At 40.4% G+C, this 19,907-nt stretch overlaps 1 protein-coding gene across 3 annotated transcripts in view; it reads right to left on the bottom strand.

Annotated features, from left to right (window-relative positions):
• Positions 1-4,216: 4,216 nt before the first annotated feature.
• The window catches only part of LOC137783804 (tetraspanin-18B-like), an 18,509-nt gene continuing 2,818 nt past the window's right edge, over positions 4,217-19,907 (bottom strand). The window contains exons 2-9 of one of the 3 annotated variants that reach the window (XM_068574138.1): positions 15,245-15,334; positions 8,616-8,711; positions 8,083-8,277; positions 7,110-7,184; positions 6,305-6,403; positions 6,024-6,173; positions 5,455-5,538; positions 4,217-4,412 (exon numbers count right to left, since the gene is read on the bottom strand). In XM_068574138.1, coding sequence (XP_068430239.1) covers positions 4,365-4,412; positions 5,455-5,538; positions 6,024-6,173; positions 6,305-6,403; positions 7,110-7,184; positions 8,083-8,277; positions 8,616-8,711; positions 15,245-15,247 — 750 coding nt within the window. In that variant the 5' untranslated portion in view covers positions 15,248-15,334 and the 3' untranslated portion in view covers positions 4,217-4,364. The remainder of the gene's footprint in view (positions 4,413-5,454; positions 5,539-6,023; positions 6,174-6,304; positions 6,404-7,109; positions 7,185-8,082; positions 8,278-8,615; positions 8,712-15,244; positions 15,335-19,907) is intronic. The other 2 variants (XM_068574146.1, XM_068574153.1) reach the window with 2 other exon arrangements.

Genomic DNA, 19,907 nt, shown 5'->3' with positions numbered 1-19,907 from the left:
ACCAGTTTAGTAAACACAAAGGGTTGCAACACCTTCTCATGTCTGACCGTAGTTTGGCTGTGGGTTATGCCAGTTTTCCTGGTCTGGTAGGTTCACTCATGACACACTCGGGAGTGGTTTCACTATGCAGGAAAATCCTGCATAAATAATTGAGGATTTAGTTTTAAAAAAATATTCAACGGTATGGCTTCATGGAAAACAAAAGTGATAAATATTTAGGATTTTTAAAAAAATCTAATCTCTCTTTTAAAAAGCAGGTAATACATGTGACAAAGGTTTTAAAATGTAACCTTATGAATTTTTATATAGTATAAACTGCTATTCATGCAGGCAGCGAAACTGTATTTTAATGCAATGGTCAAACCCCATCTCACCTACTGCTTAACCAGCTGGGCACAAGCCACAAGCACAACATTAAGACCTGTCCACATTCTCCATAAACAGGCACTAACGACAATGGATAAAAAAAAAAAAAGGGGCACCATCACTGCAATATTCTCATCAAACACAATATCTTGAGATGGGAGAATCTCATAAAATACATTGATGTGTGTCTGGTTTTTAAAATGTTACATAGTATGGCTCCGCCTCCGCTCAGTGATTTTATCAAACAACATAATCTAAGAGGCAGACCGACTAGATCTGCTTCCAGAAGTGACTGTGTCATTTTACTTAGATCAAGCTCTTTTAGCAAATCTGCATTTCCTATTCAATCAGCAAACTCATTAAATGATCTGCCATCACACATATGAACAAAAAAAAACAAAAACGTACAAAACATTCAAACATAGCCTCAGGAAATGGTATAAGTGAAAGCATTAATGTATTGTTTGTCCTGCCTGTCTATTCGGTGTAAATGTGTATTTGTCTTGTTAGTGTTTATGTATTATGTGCCTCTGGAGTTTTATCTCTTGAATTAGTTTTGTAAATTAGTTTTATAAATTAGTTTTATGTTATTACAAATGTATTTTCAAGCTGCCATAAAACAAAACTGGCGGGGGAAAGAGAGATGAAAATTAGCCTCTCTGGCTAACTCTGGCTCATTTGCAGTTTTACTGTTGATCAGTGTGTATTGTTCCTGTAAAATAAACAAATAAAATAAACAAATAAAAACCTCGTTTGGTTTTTTTTTTGCTGTCAATTTACTATTTAGCTTTTACATTTTTCATATGGTTCACTGATACATTACGACTGTACTAAAGCCTCTTGGCAGCAGGTGGCAGCAGATAATCAATGTTGAGTATCTAGCTGGCTACAGGATTAAAAACACCCAACTCCTGCATTGCTCCCCGTTGCTGTGTCTATGGTGTAAAGAGCAAACATGTAAATTGCTTTGGATAAAAGTGTCAGCTAAATGTAATGTTATATTTTGTAATAATAACTGAATCTGCAAAGTAACACAATGTATGAGATAAATGTAGGAGCAAAAGGGCAAAAACATTTACCTGTGGGATGTGGAGTACAAGTATAACATAGGATTACTCAAGCAAAGTCCAAGTACTGCAACATTGTAGCCTCGCTAAATACTGAACTTGAGTAAATGTGCTTAGTTACATTCAATACAGTTGATAACTTTTTCACTGGGACCAGTTTTGACATTTTTGAGGTGATTGTGGGCTGTGATGGCAGGGTCGGCGGCTGGAATCATGCTGGTGTGTTTGGGTTCAATTCTGGGGCGTCATTCATCCAAAGTCTCAGCCGAATCGGCAACTGGACTCGACCCACCGCGTTTCTTCCAGCATGCTGAGCTGAAGTCGGAGTTGGGCCAGGTCATTTTGGCTACCTTGGTAAACTCTCTGTCTTAAATCTCTTAAATTTTCTTTCATTGGTGCCAAATTGACTCTTTCCAGGAAAGAAATTATAAGGTGACTTTGACCCAAAACTCTCTTGGTGCATTGTATAAAAAGTAAATGTAGGATTCTAAGGAATAGGGAGAGAGCTGCTGTCCCTCAGACATGAAGAGTTACTTACGGCTGACCTCTAGTGGTGAAAACAGGTCAGTGCACCAGAGTGTAAAACGTCAAAAAAAGGCCCACATCTCTGTAGTTAGCGCTTCTTCGTCAGGATGTACAGCCTGGATTATGGCCTCCACCTCCTCCCCAGCGAGGATAACCGAAATAGTGTACATGTTGAAAGTTTTTTAACCTAAAGTTCATTTTGTATCACACTTTTAAAATCAGAAACACAATAAATAAATAATCTATGTACTTGTTTTTGGCAAAACAGCTTCAATAACAAAAAAAAATGTTTGATGAATAATTAAATAAATATCCTCTTAGTCTATAATCCTTATTGTTTCAAAGTACATGTAAATCACCAGGCTGAACTCCCACGTGTCGTCCTATTTGTGGTTCACAAAGGGTTCAAAATGTCTGCGAGAGACTCAAGACCCTCAACAGCTTTATGGTCGACATGGGACGTCCCAAAGGAGCTAAGAGACGAGCTACCGCTAACTTTAGCGTCGCTTGTTTCTCTGAGAACTTAAGATCCAGACGTCCGACGACCAAAATCAGACCACAGATCTGAAAAGTGTATCTCAAAAACTGGATTAAAACTGAATAAAAAGTAAATGTATGACTTTTTGATTCTGGCAGACGCTGTTACCATGCGACCAAATGAAACGCACGGTTAGATTGATAAAAATCAGGGTTTATAAATTGTTAGAAAACATTTTGGGCAATATAATAACAACTCATCAACATATACATATTAAACCTTTAATACACTTTATTAAGGTAATACAAAGAGAAATTAAAATGTCACAACACTAACAATCACAGTTTAATATCATCTGGTGCCGATTTTGAAAATCAACTAAAGTTTTTTAAAACACAGTAAAATGTTTATATAAATTTATATACGGACTGATGACACCTTCACACAGTATGAAGAGGAACACTGTACACATATTTACATGTCAGCACATTGTGGAGCTGCATTAACACACCTCGATACTGAACCTCTGCAGACGCTCGTAACGAAACAATATTTAAAAATCCCGACTGTGAAGAGGCTCGATTCATGATTTATGACTTGAGCTGTTGACAAAGAGCCTCATGCAAGAACTTGATTGAGTCATGACTGAATCACGAGTCCAGTTCACCACAGGGAGCGAACACTCCTCCGTCGTATTTGGGCGGTTCTGCGATCAGAGGACTCATCAATTCGTCGGATCGACAGAAGAATTGAACTATTTTGAAATCGTTAAAAGTATGTTTTCGCATAAATGTGGCAGAACATTTTATAGGCCCGTAAAAGCTCTTGAAAATCAACAATAAATAAGTATCATTATAAAGGATGGTTACTTTGTATTTATACTGTTTCCATTTGTATTGATGGAAGAGATAAAAGAAAAAAGAGAGTACGGAAACATAGTTGTGTTTCCGGACTTGAGCTTATTTTGCCATGAGTGTTTCTTTAAGAACACAAACATGTTCTTGCACGAGGTCCGACGGGTTGTGATTTCTATTGTCGAGTCACCGTTTTGTCCTCATAAAGCCAACAGCTGTGACTGTTAGGAGGCTGCAGACCAACGTGAGCCGTTTGGACCTCAACTCTGCTGCGCGGACTCTCCAGGATCCCGATCAATCGTTACAGATTGTGTGCTTTCAGGACTCCAACTGGTCCTCGAGTGAAGCGACCGCAGCTTGAAGAAACTATCAGCACCAGAGTCAGTCTCAGTGGGGACAGTGCAGAACCTCAGGTTGTAGATTACTTCCTGTACAGGACCTCATGTTGTAGATTAGTTCCTGTGCAAAACCTCAGGTCGTCGACTACTTCCTGTGCAGAACCTTAGATCGTAGACAACTTCCTGTGCAGAACCTCAGGTTGTGAACTACTTCCTGTGCTGAATCTCAGGTTGTGGACGACTTCCTGTGCAGAACCTTAGGTTGTGGACAACTTCCTGTGCAGAACCACATGTTGTGGAGTACTTCCTATGCAGAACCTTAGGTCGTGTACAACTTCCTGTGCAGAACCACAGGGTTGTGGACTACCTTCTGTGCAGAACCTCAGGTCGTGGACTACTTCCTGTGCAGAACCACAGGGTTGTGGACTACCTTCTGTGCAGAACCTCAGGTCGTGGACTACTTCCTGTGCTGAATCGCAGGTCATGGACTACTTCCTGTGCAGAACCTCAGGTCGTAGACTACTTCCTGTGTGTGTCTATTGTGCCTATAGCCCCCCCCCCCCCCCCTCCTTCCCGCCCCACCCTCCCTGATGCTGTGAAGTACAAGATGATGTCACAAGACCAATGACACACGTAAACTATCACTGTACAAATACATTTCATATTTTCCAGTTTCTGTTTTTTCCTTCTGCTCGTGACCTCCGGCGGCTGGAAGTGATGCGTGCAGACGCGGCCTTCACTGGATGCCTCTGAACAAGCACATGGCAAACACCATGGCAAAGAGCTGCAGAGAGAACAAGACAAAGATCAACGTCGTTCCCCCGCAATCTATATATTTCTAGAACATAATGGGCCCTGAAACGTGGTCTTTGTCTTCCTGAAGGACACGGTTATTACAGTCCGCTGTAAAATCTGGAACAGGAATTAATAAAATCAGAGCTGATAAAACATTTACGGCATAATAAAATTTACAATAATAGAGAAACATCACAACTTCTTTTCCGGGGTTCTGCTACAAAATAGGCAAATTTAAAGAGACAGTAACGATGTTAAGGAGTATGTTTGTATGAAGTTCTTCTTTTACGAGTTGTACTGCAGAAGATAGAGCAAAGTAATGTTCTGCTGTGGTCGTATTTTAGACACTAAAATATTCTATGTAGGTTTAAATGAAGACTATATTTAGAATATCTTCACCTCTTTATCTTTCTGACCGGTAACTGAAGCTGTTATTGATTCACTCTACAAACATACCAGACTATATTGACAAAAACAGTATTTTAACCTCTCAGAACACAGGAGGTTTCTGGTCTACAGCTGAATCCAGCTGTTAGTTTGTGTTATTATGTGACTTTGGTGAATCGGAACCATACACCGTGTTTAACAAGGTGTAAATAACAAGAGTTGTGAAGCCTTGTGTTCTGAACTTAAAAAGTGTTCAAAAAGTTTAATAAAAGCTGTGCAACTTTGTCTCGTAGATGAACACAATGTCACCACTGATTCATGGTCATCCTCTTGTTGCACAGACGTACGTCCTGGTGTTCTTATCTTGACAGCGTGCATCCAAACTTGAATAGAAGCAGACTGTTTTAATGACGCCAACGTCGTAACACAAAGGAGTGAAAGTGAAGCTTCAAAACCAGCCTGTGAGGTAAAACACCATCTTCATTCAAATACATTTACAACATAACTATTCTGCTGTTTTCAACCTCAGTTTACATGTAAAAAACACTTTGAAATACCTGTCCCGAATCCCTCATTTGAAGACAAAAAAGCAATATTTGAGTCAGTATTTTGAACATAAAGGAGAGAGAAACAATAGCACGTACTTCAATCGTCAGCACCACGATGGCCAGAGCGCCCGCTGTGTAGATGTACATCTCAAAGTAGTCGACCACCGCAGAGTAGCAGCCCTGAGGGAATCAAACACACGATGTCATGAGTCCAGTTATTCTGACTGTCTCGCTGCATTATTGAGATGTGTGTATCCCACAGAATCTTTCTTGTCGTTTATCTTGAAAAAAATTAATCTTTTTTTGTTTCTCTTGCACACAAAGAGTGTTGAGAGAGTTATTGTGTGTGTGTGTGTGTGTGTGTGTTTGTGTGAGTGAGTAATTGTTTGTGTGTGTGTGAGTGAGTCAGTGTTTGTGTGTATGTGAGTGAGTGTTTGTGTGAGTAAGTGAGTAATCGTGCGAGTGTTTGTGTGTGAGTAATTGTGTGTGTATGTGTGGGTGAGTGAGTGTTTGTGTGAGTGAGTGAGTGAGTAATTGTGTGTTTGTGTGAGAGTGAGTCAGTGAGTGATTGTCTGTGTGATTGAATGAGTGACTAAGTGAGTGTTTGTGTGTAAATGAGTGAGTGTGTGAGTGAGCGCGTGTGTGCGTGCGTGTGTGTGTGTAACCTTGTTGTGTCTGAAGACCACGCTGCCGCTCACACACTGCTCCAGGCCGCTCCTCTGGCAGCAGGCCTCGGGGACCGTCCTGCTGGGGCCGAGCAGCCGGAAGAGGCTCTCCTCGAAGTCCTCGGGGCCGCTGACGCCGCAGCAGTCAAACTGCAACGGGGACACACGGCGGGTGGGGGATGGGGGGGGGGGCGGGGGGGGGAGGGGAGAGGGGAGGGGCATGTTGAGGACACAGGCGGGTCGACTTGTAGCGTAGCGCCAGTTCAAAAAAGCGGCTTCACCGTGGTCATGATGGCGTTCCATGTGGACGTGAAGACGTCGCTGTTGTTGTGACCTTGGTAGTGACGCTTCAGCTCCCGGCTGAAATACTCCCTGGTTAACTGGACAGAGACACGGAGACGGTTCAGGAGAAAGAGAAACTAAACCAAATAACATTATATTGGCAAATTTCTACAACTTGAATTACTTCCATCAAAGCTCAAATGAAATGTGTATATAAACTAGTAGAGTTAGGTAGTCAGTACTATTAGAGTCAGTTGTAATAGAGTCAGTACTAGTAGAGTCAGTACTAGTAGAGTCAGTAGTCGTAGAGTCAGTACTAGTAGAGTCAGTAGTAGTAGAGTCAGTAGTTGTAGAGTCAGTACTAGTAGTCAGTACTAGTAGTCAGTACAAACTATGTCTTCTGTATCTGTGACGATCTGCTTTCATACCCATGATGGAGCTTGATTTTTACAAATATTGTTAACAGATGTTAGAGAGGCAAACTTCCAAGAACTATTTTTATTTATTAATCGTTTTTCAAATTTGTGTAATCCTGATTCTGATCTCCATCAATTTAAAGGTCTGAAGGTCACACAACACGCACTCAGGCGATGGAGTTCTGAATATTAGATCAAATAATTGTCTTTTATTTGTCAAATAAAAACAAAGCAGAAAGGAAAATAAAAGGATAAGATACATTACAATAATAATAATACCAATACATAAAAAAATGAGGGTTACTTGCTGCTCTGATGGACATTAATGTATACGTGGTTACACGTATCCTCTGCACTGATTTACTGTCAGCTCTGAAACTGTACTCACGTGTTCCCTGAAGAGGAACGCCAGGATTGCGGCTGCCAGCTCGGCCAGAAAGATGAAGAGGATGAGCATGAAGAACTGAGACCAGGACAGACAGGAATATAAAAGCAGCGATAATCAGGGAACTTATAGAATAATACGCCCAAATAAACAAATGCAAAGAACACAATAAAAATCTACTTTGACATTCTGCTAAATGGCAAAATTCTACTGTTTCACTCAGTTACATAACTTACTGCAACGTAAAGGAGGACGGAGAGACTTTGTGTAGAGAGAAGAAATCACTACACTTAGATATCTTTATTAAAAACCAAGCTTAAAAACTCTACTACTACTACTAGTACTACTACTACTACTACTACTACTACTACTACTACTACTTACTCTACTACTACTGACTCTACTACTACTGACTCTTCTACTACTAACTACTACCACTGACTCTACTACTACTACTACTGACTTTACTACTTATTGTACTACTACTAATACTGACTTTACTACTTATTGCACTACTACTACTACTGACTAATACTACTAACTATTGACTCTACTACTATTGACTATTACTACTGACTTTACTACTTATTCTACTACTACTGTTGACTACTACCAGTTACTACTGATTTTACTACTCATTCTACTACTACTACTACTACTACTGACTATTACTACTACTAGTAGTTACTACTGACTTTACTATTACTGACTCTATTACGACTACTGACTCTACTACCACTGACTTGTCTTAACTTTAACGACTTGTCATACTGCTGGGTACCTTAATCTGTAACAACACTTGAATTTATATTTTAAAGTTAACAAATCAATGCACGAATACATTTACTCAAGTATTTGAATAACATGTACTTAGTTACTCGTCACGGCTGTAAGGCGCGAGTGCAGCATTGTTCTATATTTAATAAGTGTATTTTCTCCTCTACCTTTCACAATAAAAGGAGCGAATCAGACTCACAAAGAGCAGGAGGCACTTGTTCTCCCGGATGGCCCCGCAGCAGCCCAGGAAGCCCAGCAGGAACAGCATGCTGCCCATGGCCAGGACCACGTAGACGCCCGCGAACAGCACCGGGTTGGCCGCCACGATCTCCCTGAAGCCCATCGGGTCCAACAGCACCCAAACGCCGACGCCCAGCAGGAAGGAGCCGCCCAGCTGGGAGAGAGAGGGTTCAGACGGGGGGGTTGTAGTCCACTTCAGTTGTTTACTACGCCGAGGAAGAGGAGCAACTCGCCCACTTCCAGTCTTCCTCTTTTCAGGTTTTGCTAAGTTTTCATTTGTTCAGATTTTGGGGAGGACACTTGATAATATTAATAATCCTTTACTCGTCCAGAAAGTACAGTCCGGTTCTGGTTGAATGCGATGAATGACCCTCTCTTGAGCTCCGTTTACAGAACCAATCAAAGGGATTCTAATTGCACAGGAGTGTGTTTCTGGTCTCCCTCGATTTCAGTCGGATGTCAAACCACAGAAGAAGAAAGCGGTGAACTCACGAAGATGAAGAAGTTGAAGATGAACATGAGGTACTTCATACAGCTGAGGCAGTCCCCCTCCATGGCCGAGCCTTGAGCTGACACCTCCCCCTGCCCCTGAGAACACAAACGCACACACACAAACACACACACACACACACAATTTAATAACAATCAAACTTCAATGTTAAAAGGTGAATTTTTGTCTTAACACTGACTAACCACTAATTAATAAGTGTAAATACATGTAACACATTATGCAGAATGTAGCATGTAGCGTGTTGTGTGTTGCATTTTGTGTGTTGCACATTGTGTGTTCATGTTGTATGTTTTGTCTTGCATGTTGTGTGTTTTATGTTGCATGTTGTGTGTTTCATGTTACATGTTGTGTGACACGTTGCATGTTTCGTGTTGCATTTTATGTATTTTTTATATTTTGCGCTGCATGTTATGTGTTGCACGTTGCATGTTATGTGTTGCATGTTGTGTGTTGAATGTTTTATGTTGTGTGTTATGTGTTGCATGTTGTGTTGCATGTTGCGCGCTGCATGTTGTGTGTTGCATGTTTTCTGTTGCATGGTGTGTGTTGCATGTTTTCTGTTGCATGTTGTGTGTTGCATATTGTGTGTTGCATGTTGTGTGTTGCATGTTGTGTGTTGCATGTTGCAAAAAGACGTTGAATGTCAGCAAAAAAACCCGACAAGCAGGACGGAGAAAAGCACAAGGACAGTGTGTGTCAGTTCTGAGGACGCGACACCGACAGCCGGTCCCCGTGGTGATCCTCTGACACGTGGCGGGGACGTTGGCTGGTGCCGAGAAGGACATGCCGGTGAGAGCGGCGCCGTCGGCGGGGGGGTGTGAAGAGGACCAACTGTGCACTTCTAGTCCCTGATGGTGTTTACCAGTTAAAACTAACAGGCAGCACCTGTCACATCGGAGGGGACGGCGAGCGGTTCGGCTTAATAACTATAAATGGAATCAAGAGCTGAACTACTGATGGTCATGTGACTTATTTTGTATGATTTCATCTTATTTAAATGTTAAACTGTCAATTCTGATTGGATCCCATCAAACACTGTTTTTTTTTTACTCATTTTGAATCAGAGAGCAAAACAAGATATATGACACACAATGTTATTAAATGGATAAGTCTGGTGTGCCCTTCTGAATCTCTTTCTTTAATGATTTTGTTATTATTACTTCTTCAATTCTTTGGTTATTATTTGAACCATAACAACGGGGTTCATAAAAATGAGGGCGTGTATTGGGTGATTCGTCTGCACGCTCAGATTTATTAGCACTTCTTTGTAAATCACACAATCATGAAGCAAACAAAAGAAAGAAAAATACAGAACGTGTGAAGAGAAATCAACAACAAGCGCAAAGTAGAACATGCTTTCTGTCTCATTTACTGTAATCACAAAACTGATGAAGGCAGAAACCGCCGACTTCATTAAACCCACACGAGCAGAAAAATGTATAAAACAGTCGTCACAATTTCCAGTAATCATGATTTAATCAATCAGAATTGAATAACATGGTGGGAGCTCGCCGTTACAGAAGGCGACGCTACTTCAAATTCACACTGCAGCTGCAGTTTTAATCACAGGAACTTTCATGCACTTCAAACACTAACCTTTTCTGAGACTGACAGGCTTTTTGTGTAAGGGTGTTATTTTCTCCTCAGCGTGAGTGTGTTCTCTCATTAAGTGTTGAAAGAAAATGTCCTTTTTGCCACCGATGACAGAAGTATAGCCTCACAGAGGAAGAGAAAGTGCTCATGTCGAAATTTAAATATTGAGGATTCAGATTTAAGAAATATAGCAACTTAAGGTTTATATTTTTTTTTCAAGACATTTAAATCTCTCATCAATCCATACCACGATCATAATGCACATGTAACACACACATAAATGTACTTCAGCGACACGTAATCAGCCCCCTAAAGTTTGTTTGTTGTACGACTGCAGATGCTTTGAATGCTCAAAGAATAATTATGAAAATAATTAACTCAGAAACAGAAGCTTCAAGAAGAAAGATGTAGAATCAAGTGAAACGAGTCGCCACAGAGACCCAGTTTGTCATTCTGCAAATATATATTTTGCGTGTTGCGCTGTGTTAACTATCAAAAGGTCGACTTAACATGAGCAGTGAGATTGGGAAACAAAGGTAAAATTATCCTGTTGAATCCACAAGTCGGTCTGATATCAGCCTTATTTTAAGAAAAATGTGTTTCCCAATGTCATGGGGAAGTACTACATTACCCACAATCCTCAAGTGTAACCGCAAAAGGCCCCACCATCTCTCCTATTCAACTTTATAGTCGTTTAGCCCCTTTTTGTCATTGTTTTGTGTTTTTTTTTGTAGTTTCTTTGTGGCCGTTTGTCGTCATTGACTAATATCTGATCATGTTACTTTATAAACAACCAGTCAGTGTTTAGACCAACAGGAGAAGAGCTAGTAACATTAGCAGCACAGCTAACGGAGAACCAACAGGAGGAGAGCTAGTAGCGTTAGCAGCACCGCTAAAGGAGAACCAACAGGAGGAGAGCTAGTAGCGTTAGAAGCACCGCTAAAGGAGAACCAACAGGAGGAGAGCTAGTAACATTAGCAGCACAGCTAACGGAGAACCAACAGGAGGAGAGCTAATAGCATTAGAAGCACCGCTAAAGGAGAACCAGCAGGAGGAGAGCTAGTAACATTAGCGGTACCGCTAACGGAGAATTTGAGAAGAATTGAGTACTGGCTGAAGGTAAATGATGACCTTCTTATGATGCGTTCACATGTAATCTAGTAAAATGGAGTGTTGGTGATAGACTAGAATAAATTCAGATGCTTTCACATGAATATAAAATAGATGTTAGAGATGAATAATGAGCGGTGTCACATCCTAACAGCTCTTTTTTTTTTTTGTGCCCCACTAGTGTCCAAAAATATATTAATGCAGCTTTTAAAACCAACTGTAAAAAAAAAGTAGCGGTACTTTTGAGACCACCTCAAACGGGTTTCATAAACTCTGGAATATTGTATTTAATTTTGAATCTTTCTGGTTCAACGTTCTTAAATCTCTCCGTTCAGCTCAGAGTTCTGTACTGAACTCCCTAATAAACTTCAGCAAATAAAATGAAGAATTTGAACTTGATTTGGACGAGAAAGACTGGAGACGAGTTATGAAAACCAAGTCCGATGAACAGCTTCTCCCTTTGTGGGAAAACAGAGTCAAATTACCTCCTTTCACACACTTTGATTTAGTGAAGGCCCTCATATGCATACCAAATAAAAGCAGGTGGATGGAGAATACATAAGCAGGTAGAGCCGGAGTAAATCCGTGTGGACTGAATGCTAAACAGATGTGGACGTATCAAAGTGGAGAGAAAGCTCTCAAGGGGTGGCCTGCAATTCCAGTTGAATGAATCAAAAATGATCGTCTGCTCCAACCAGTCAAACCACACAAAAAAAAGGTTTTCAGGACGAGAAATCATCTTCTATTCAGACCATTACGGCTTTCATCTGGTTAAGTTTTGACATCACTTCAGCACCGGGAGCTGTCCACCGACCTGACCCGTTTAACCAATAGAACACCAAACTATCTTTAGGCCCTTTCCTCGAAAATGACATGCGTAAACTGAAAAGGTTGTATCTCTGCAACCACTGCGGCTGTTTGAAATGATTTTGTGATTATAATAAAAGGTTACACATGGGAGATTTTGTTCAGATGTCCTAATGAGGCCTCGCCTGAATTCTCTCTGTAGTAAACCCTCTCTAACTTTGTTCTGCTTCACTTTATCAAAGTCAACCTTTGCAGAGAGAATGTTCACATGTTGTGCTGTGGTTTGGGTTAGCGGTGGACCTCACAGTTGCATCATTTCAAAGAAATAATCATCCTGAAAGTGTTATTTTTCAAGGCGGACCTGAAACCTTTTCATTGTTTTCTGTGTGTCATCTTTATTTACTCCTAACCAGTAACATACAGACTGATATTTACACATCTGAACACAATCTCACCTGTGTAGCCTTTTATTATAAGACCAAAATTATTCGAATAGCCCTAGTGGTTGTAGAAATACACCCTTTTTAGTTTGGGTATACAATTTTCGAGCAGAGGCCTAAAAAATAGGTTGTTTTTTTTACACTCGTTTCGATAAAAATCACACAAATGTTTTGTGGCGACGTGAACTTCTCTCAGTTCTCTTTCGAGTTCAACTGAGGTGACGGTGACACAATGATGTGCGCTGACTGCACACATTCCGACAAGTTGTTTGCTAAAAATAGAGTTTTGAAAGTCACTCAATTATTCAAGAGATTCTTAAAAAATACTCCCTCGACTCACTATCGGCAAACATGTCGTGTTTTAGTCGTTCCGCTCTTCCGGCCTGTTAGTTCAGAGCGATCACTGGTGTTGACGGGAGGAAGTCGTTCTGTCAGTCGGTCAAACGGAGGGCTGCTTCTAAAAAGGTAACGACACCGGATTTCATTTCATCATGAGAAGCACAAGCGAGAGTACTCACTCAAGGACTGAGGTACTTTTATTTACTCCTAATATTTCATCTTTCGGCATATTTCTACCTCTACATCTCAGAGGAAGGCATCGTTTTCTTATACTTTATTGGTCTGATAGCTTTTTTTTACTGTGAATATTAGGATCTGATAAACAAAACATATGATCAGTTTATATATGATACGATGCTGTCGACTAAATTATCCAACAGCTCATAACGTAGTTAAAGTCTGTTCCACCTCCATCCGCTGCATGTTAAAGCATCAGTGACAATATTAATAAGATATATAATACAAATAATAATAAAACTAATAGAACTCTCTAAGTGCTTTTGGTAGCCATAGTTTTAGAACGGAGATGTGTTGCTACTTTGACTTAAATTGTTAGATTTAGTATAGTTGTATGGAGCCGTTAAACAGACCAGACTCCATTGACAAAAACAGTCATTTTACTTCTCAGAACACAGGAGCTGCTGGTTTACTGCTGCCTCCTTCTGTTAGTAAGTTAGTTTTAGTGTGTGACTTTGGTGAATCTGAACTAATGCTTGAAAACGCTTTAAAACACCAGAGTCACACAATAAAATAACTAACAGAAGGAGGCAACAGTAAACCAGCATGAGTTCTGAGACCAAAAATGACTGTTTTTCTCAATGGAGTCTTGTGTTTCCGAAGATAGCAAAAATAACAGCTCGGGTTCCTCGTCAAAAAGGTCAGTCTCCCAGCAAGATAGAGAGGAGAAAATATTCTCAATATAGCGTTCATTTAACGGATAGAGATTCTTTTAGAGTCTAAAATACGTCCACGGAAGAACATTACTTTGCTCCATCTACCGCTGTAAAACTCATCAAAGAAGAAACACTCTCCAAAACATCAGTACTGTCCCTTAAAAGTAAAGTTTGAAGTTTTCTTCTGTTCGTTCCGAGGTCTCCGAATACCGACTGCATCAACAAATATTTGAACTATTATCAAAACACAGACAGAAGGAAAACAAATGATGAATATGTGGTTACAACATCTGATGAGTGTTAATGATGAAGGGAAACAAACACAGTGAAACACTCTTTTCAATGTAGAGGACGGAACAGTCAAGCTCACCATCTGCCACAAACTATACGGCTTTCATGTACGTGTGTGTGCGTGTGTGCGTGCGTGTGTGTGTTTGTGTGCTGCATGTTTCACCAGCGAACACAGCGAGCAGATACACTTCCCGATACTTCCCAGAGAGACGCAGCGTTTCTATTGAAGTCGACGGCGTTCCTGAACATCAAAGTCGTCCGGCGGTGTAAACAAGTTAGTTTAATTTGACGTTATTCGATCTGTCTGACCTCACATTCAATACACCGTCTGTCTACACTAAATCAGTGGTAAACAACAACAACTAAATAAAAAAAGAGGAAGCACTTTGGCATGAGACAGAAAACTATAAACGAAGAGCATCAACATTAACATTAAAGGAGCTTCTTGAAAGCACACATTTAGCGCCAGTGAAGCTGCTGCACATTAATATTAATAAACTACAACCTGGAGTGAATAACCGGTCGCGCTCATAGAACGTCTATAAGAAGTGGACGCTGTCATCGTGATGTCACGTATTGGTTTGTGGACTGTTGTAATGAAACTTTTTCACCGTCGCCATCTTGGATTTTGGTCATGTTTTTTTTCCCCACGTGACTCTAAATGACCATCATTTAGTAAATGAACATCATTCTGTATTGAAGAAGACTTGAAACTAGAGATTGAAACATAAACTCGTGTTTACTGAGGGAATACATCAAGAGAGAAGTAGGGTCATTTGTATAGACTTCTATACAACCAGAGGAGTCACTCACTGGAGGTCAGGAGAGAGAATGCAGCTTTAAAACATTAAGTACAGACTTCTATACAACCAAAGGAGTCCCCCCCCCCCTTTTTCCCTTCCTGGTGGTCAGTAGAGAGAATGCAGCTTTAACACATAAAGCATAGACTTCTATACAACCATAGGAGTCACACCCTGGTGGTCAGTAGAGATAATGCAGCTTTTACACATGAAGACTTCTATACAACCAGAGGAGTCGCCCCCTGGCTGTTAGGAGAGAGATGCAGGTTAGAATGCAATCAACTGTGACTCTGGAGCCCTGAACAGTGTGACTGAGTAGCAAGAGAAAGCATCGTACCATATGTACCTGTTTAATGGCTCTCAGGTTCAAATGTAGCAGAGAGATCGTCAGTCTTTGACCTTTGACCTCCAAACTGCTTCACATCAGCTGTAGAGGAGAAGACAAGAGTTGTCACTGTAGCGCCGAAAGATTCATGAACAAGTCACAGGTGAAAACATTCCCTCACACAACCGCGTAATACACACAGCATCTGCTACTGCGTGTAGGAGACGTTCAGCAGAGAGGAACCATCACCCTCTGTGCTCGCTCAAAAACTGAAATATCTCAACAGCGTCAAGCATTCATGTTCCCCAGAGGATGAATCCTATTGCCGTTGGTTGATCGTTTATATTGAAAAGAAAAGTCTCCATCTGAAGGACCGATTTGTACATTTAGTAAATTATTACACTTGATTCATTATATATGATACACTATTATGTATAATTTATTATTGTATACTTAGTTTCATTCTTTGGGGTATAAAATGTGAAGGCAATTACTGTATGTTAATATGTTACACGGTTTTATTACATTTAATGATGCTATGTTAAAACTGTATATCATAATAATATACTATATTTGCTGTTTTCATATTAGTACATATACAAAATTAAGCATAACTACTTAAACCTATTTCATATTATTTTGTTTCACACTATTCTCATGTATTTCATGTTGTGTCATTCATATTTTGTGTCATATTTCGAGTGACTGGAAGCCCAAAGTTTGGTTCAGATTATGATGAATTATGTGAACATGAACGGCGACCAGGGGAATAAAAAAACATTTTTTTTAACTAGCACTAAAATGATACACTTGAAAATGAAAAGGTAGGCTTGTAAATATATTTAATACTAAAACTCTAATACGGTGCTCACTTAAAATATTATAATGTACATCTGTAAATAAGTCAGTAAATGTAGTTTTCTGTCCAATGTTGCGATAATTGAATTGAATATTAAAGATGTGTGAGGGTGTCCGTAGTTGAGCGAACCCAACTGTATAACTTTCTTCCTGAATTCTTCCTGAATGAATTTTCTTTTCAATCTCAATCAAATGGAAGAAAAATTGCATTCTGGAAGAATATATCTTTAAAATGAGTTATCTTGCATGTTACAGAGCGGCCTCTTTTGAAGTGTTTCGTTTTTTAAAGCCCCTCATGATTCATCGTGTTCGTGCTCATGAGTCAAAGCTGCAGAACTATTAGTCACATTTCGTGTGTCGATGGTCTCTAGCTCGCTCTGGATCAAAGCAACAGAAACGAGCAGACGTGCACCTCTTTGCTTTCATGATATTTAACTTATGATTCAGATCACTGAAGTTTTTCTCTACGATACAAATATTTACTACAAAATGTGCCATTAGGTTCTCAAAAAGGTTGATTTACTGTTAAGCTGTTTACAATTCTGGCATCGTGTACATTACGTTTTTGCACATTTTTGCAAGTAAAAGTGAAATTAGGGTTTAAAAATGTATCGTATTAAAATCCTGTCACAGCAATTAAAGCTCATAAGACTCTTAAATACTGTTTTATTACAGGAGGGCAGGTTATTAGGCCAAGAGGAAGAAGAAGAAGAAGAAGAAGAAGAAGAAGAAGAAGAAGAAGAAGAAGAAGAAGAAGCTGATAAAACACTGTTTTGCTGAACAAGTAAAAAAACAAAACCTTTATATTGAAGACTGACCAGATTAATTAACTACAACTAGAGCCAGTATAATCTTATGGCAGCTAATGGTGTATACGCTTAAGAAATATAGATATTTCTGGTAATTCCGATCATTTTTGACCGTTACTTCGTCCGTCCAGCAGACTGCGCTAGAAAAACAAACATATCTTGGTCATTCTTTCAAAGGTTTAGCAGATTATCAGGAAAGAAAATGTTTTTTTTTTGACAACTCTACACAAACCATTTTTAGATTTCTTTAAAAATAGCAACATTGATCTCAATATTTTTGTCTTCAGTTGTAGTAAAACCAAGTTGAATCTATTCCTGTGCGAGCTTCCTTTTCAACTCTGCTACGAGCTAACGGGCTAACAAGCTAACTAGCTCTGTGACATCAAAGGGAAAAGTCACACGCCCACAGAAGATACTTTTACTTGACATGAAATACAAACTGCGTACTTGCACTGCATGCCATTGAATCTGCAGCGGACGCTTAAAAAATAAATAAATAAATAGCGAAACGTCTGCAGGAGCACCGTAGGAGGAATACCTCCGGACGATGCAATCCGACTACATTGAGTCTGAATGGCAGAACCTTTGAGGAGCAGATGAAGCCTTTTCACGCAGAAGGCACATGACTCACGGACGTAACGGACCTTCCTACTCTGTCGACAGCAGCCGCTGCCCACACAGCCCCGCTTCTCACAACGCATTCATGTGCAGATGAGGTGAGATGGTGACTAATCCTGCAAGAGCTGAGCGCTTGATGGGGATATATATATATATTATAAATGCATTATTTTTTCTTCCTCTCCAAGTGTTTGATGATGAGTTTAAATTCTGGAGTCAAATACAGGTGAATTACAAACTAGATATTAGAGATCTAAGCTCATTATTACACTTCATTAAGACCAAGAACGACCATAAAAACTATATATTTGATATACTTATCACTTGAAATGTGCGTTTCATTGTGTGAACCGTGACTTGTATGATCTGTTGCTCTTCTACCTGCAGAACAGCAGAAGTTAAACTCCTCGAATCTTCCGTTTGAAATCCAGCAGGAGGATGAAATCCTGACAACCGCCAACACGTCGCTCTCTGGAGCTTCAGCTCGAACCAAAAGATTTAAAAACCTAAGATGTGATGAAAATGAGAATCCCAATCGCCGCCCACGCTCCTGCCCCTTCAGAGATTTTTGAGAGTTGTCAGCTCATTTGAAGGCAAAATTCAAAAACCTTCAACAAAAAAAGCTGCAGAGCGGTAGACTCGTAATCCTCCGGAGAACCAATTACCCCCGAGAGAAAGGACCGGCTGCAGAGGCGCCTCATGACAACATCAGCTTCCGTTTATGATGTGAAATAAAGGCGCCAGGTGAGACGAAGCGCTACCTTTACCCCGCAGGTGTGTCTGAGCGGGACCACATATGCAGACCGCCATCGCCTCGCCTCAGCTTCTTTACAGCCGGGGCCACCTGGTTCAGGTTTGGGGGAGAATAAACTGTAAGATTACATCGCTGGTTTCTCTCAGCGGACGTATTCAGACTCCAAGTGGGAGAGAGAGAGAGTAAGTGAGCGTGTGTGTGTGTGTGTGTGTGTGTGTGTGTGCGCGTGTGCGTCGCTACCAAGCCCTAATCCACCATGTTACAGCTGCTTCTTCTGTGCATTGTGGGACCATCATTTACTAAATGAACATCATTCTGTATGAAAGAAGACTTGAAACAAGAGATTGAGACAAACTAGTGTTGACAATGTTTACTGAGGGAATACATCAAGAAGTAGATTCATTTATATAGACTTCTATACAACCAGAGGAGTCGCTCCCTGGTGGTCAGGAGAGAGAATGCAGCTTTAACACATAAAGCATTGACTTCTATACAGCCAGAGGAGTCGCCCCCTGGTGGATAGTAGAGAGAATACAGGTTTATCACATGAAGCATATACCTCGATGCAACCAGAGGAGTCGCCCCCTGGTGGTCAGGAGAGAGAATGTACCTTTAACACATAAAGCATAGACTTCTATACAAGCAGAGGAGTCGCCCCCTGGTGGATAGTAGAGAGAACGCAGGTTTATCACATGAAGCAAATACTTCTATACAACCTGAGGAGTCGCCTCCTGGTGGGAACTAGAGAGAATGCAGAGAAAATGCAGCTTTAACATAGAAGCACAGACTTCTATACAACCAGAGAAGTTGCCCCCTGGTGGTCACTAGAAATAATGCAGCTTTAACACATGAAGCAGAGACACATGTTTTGCTGAACAAGTACAAAACTAAACTTTAATATTGAACAACCAAAGGAGTAATTCAACTCGCCGCTGCTTCTACTTCATTGTGGTCAACCAGAAAGAGGCGGGGCTTCACCTCTCTGTAAAGAGCAGCGTGAACATCAGTTAGAAAGCTACAAAATCTCTATTAAGCCCAAAGTTCTTCTGCATGAGCTGCAACTAAGTCAAACTATCAGCAGCCTTTAACTCTCAACTGAAACAAAGAAAATCCTAGTGAAGTCTTTTCAAAATAAAAGCTTGTTTTGTCATGGTAGAGATGGTGATGTTGGGTCTCAAAGAACTGCGAATAAAAGTACATTACCGCTAACAAGTCATTGACATCTGAAAAGTAAATACAGTGTCTTTAATACTCTTATCATTCCCTTTTACAGGTCGACATCATCATGAATATGTGCGCACATGTTGGCAACAAGAAGCGTCATTGTGAAGACAGAAACTCCACAAAGAAAAGGAAAAGCCCCTCTCGCTGACGGGGGTCAGAGGTCGCTGTGCGGAGGGCCGACCAGCTGCTTATTAATTCACTTTGACTGAATTTAATCTCGTTAAAAGGAGAACCCTTTGAGAGAGCATTGTGCCTGTAGCCGGCTTGAGGAGAATAGGTCGTGTTGAAGGCTCGTAATTCAATCAACGAATCAGTGAAACGACCCTCTTCCCTTTTAACAGATCGACTCATTATCACCAACGTCTCTTTGGCGGGTCGAAAATCTACCACACGAACGTCTTCATTTTATTCA

The sequence above is a fragment of the Clinocottus analis genome, unplaced genomic scaffold, assembly GCF_023055335.1.
Source record: "Clinocottus analis isolate CAN_PGR_092001 unplaced genomic scaffold, fCliAna1.0.p SCAF_1, whole genome shotgun sequence".
Lineage (NCBI taxonomy): Eukaryota > Metazoa > Chordata > Actinopteri > Perciformes > Cottidae > Clinocottus > Clinocottus analis.
This window is presented reverse-complemented; position numbering and strand designations above follow the sequence as displayed.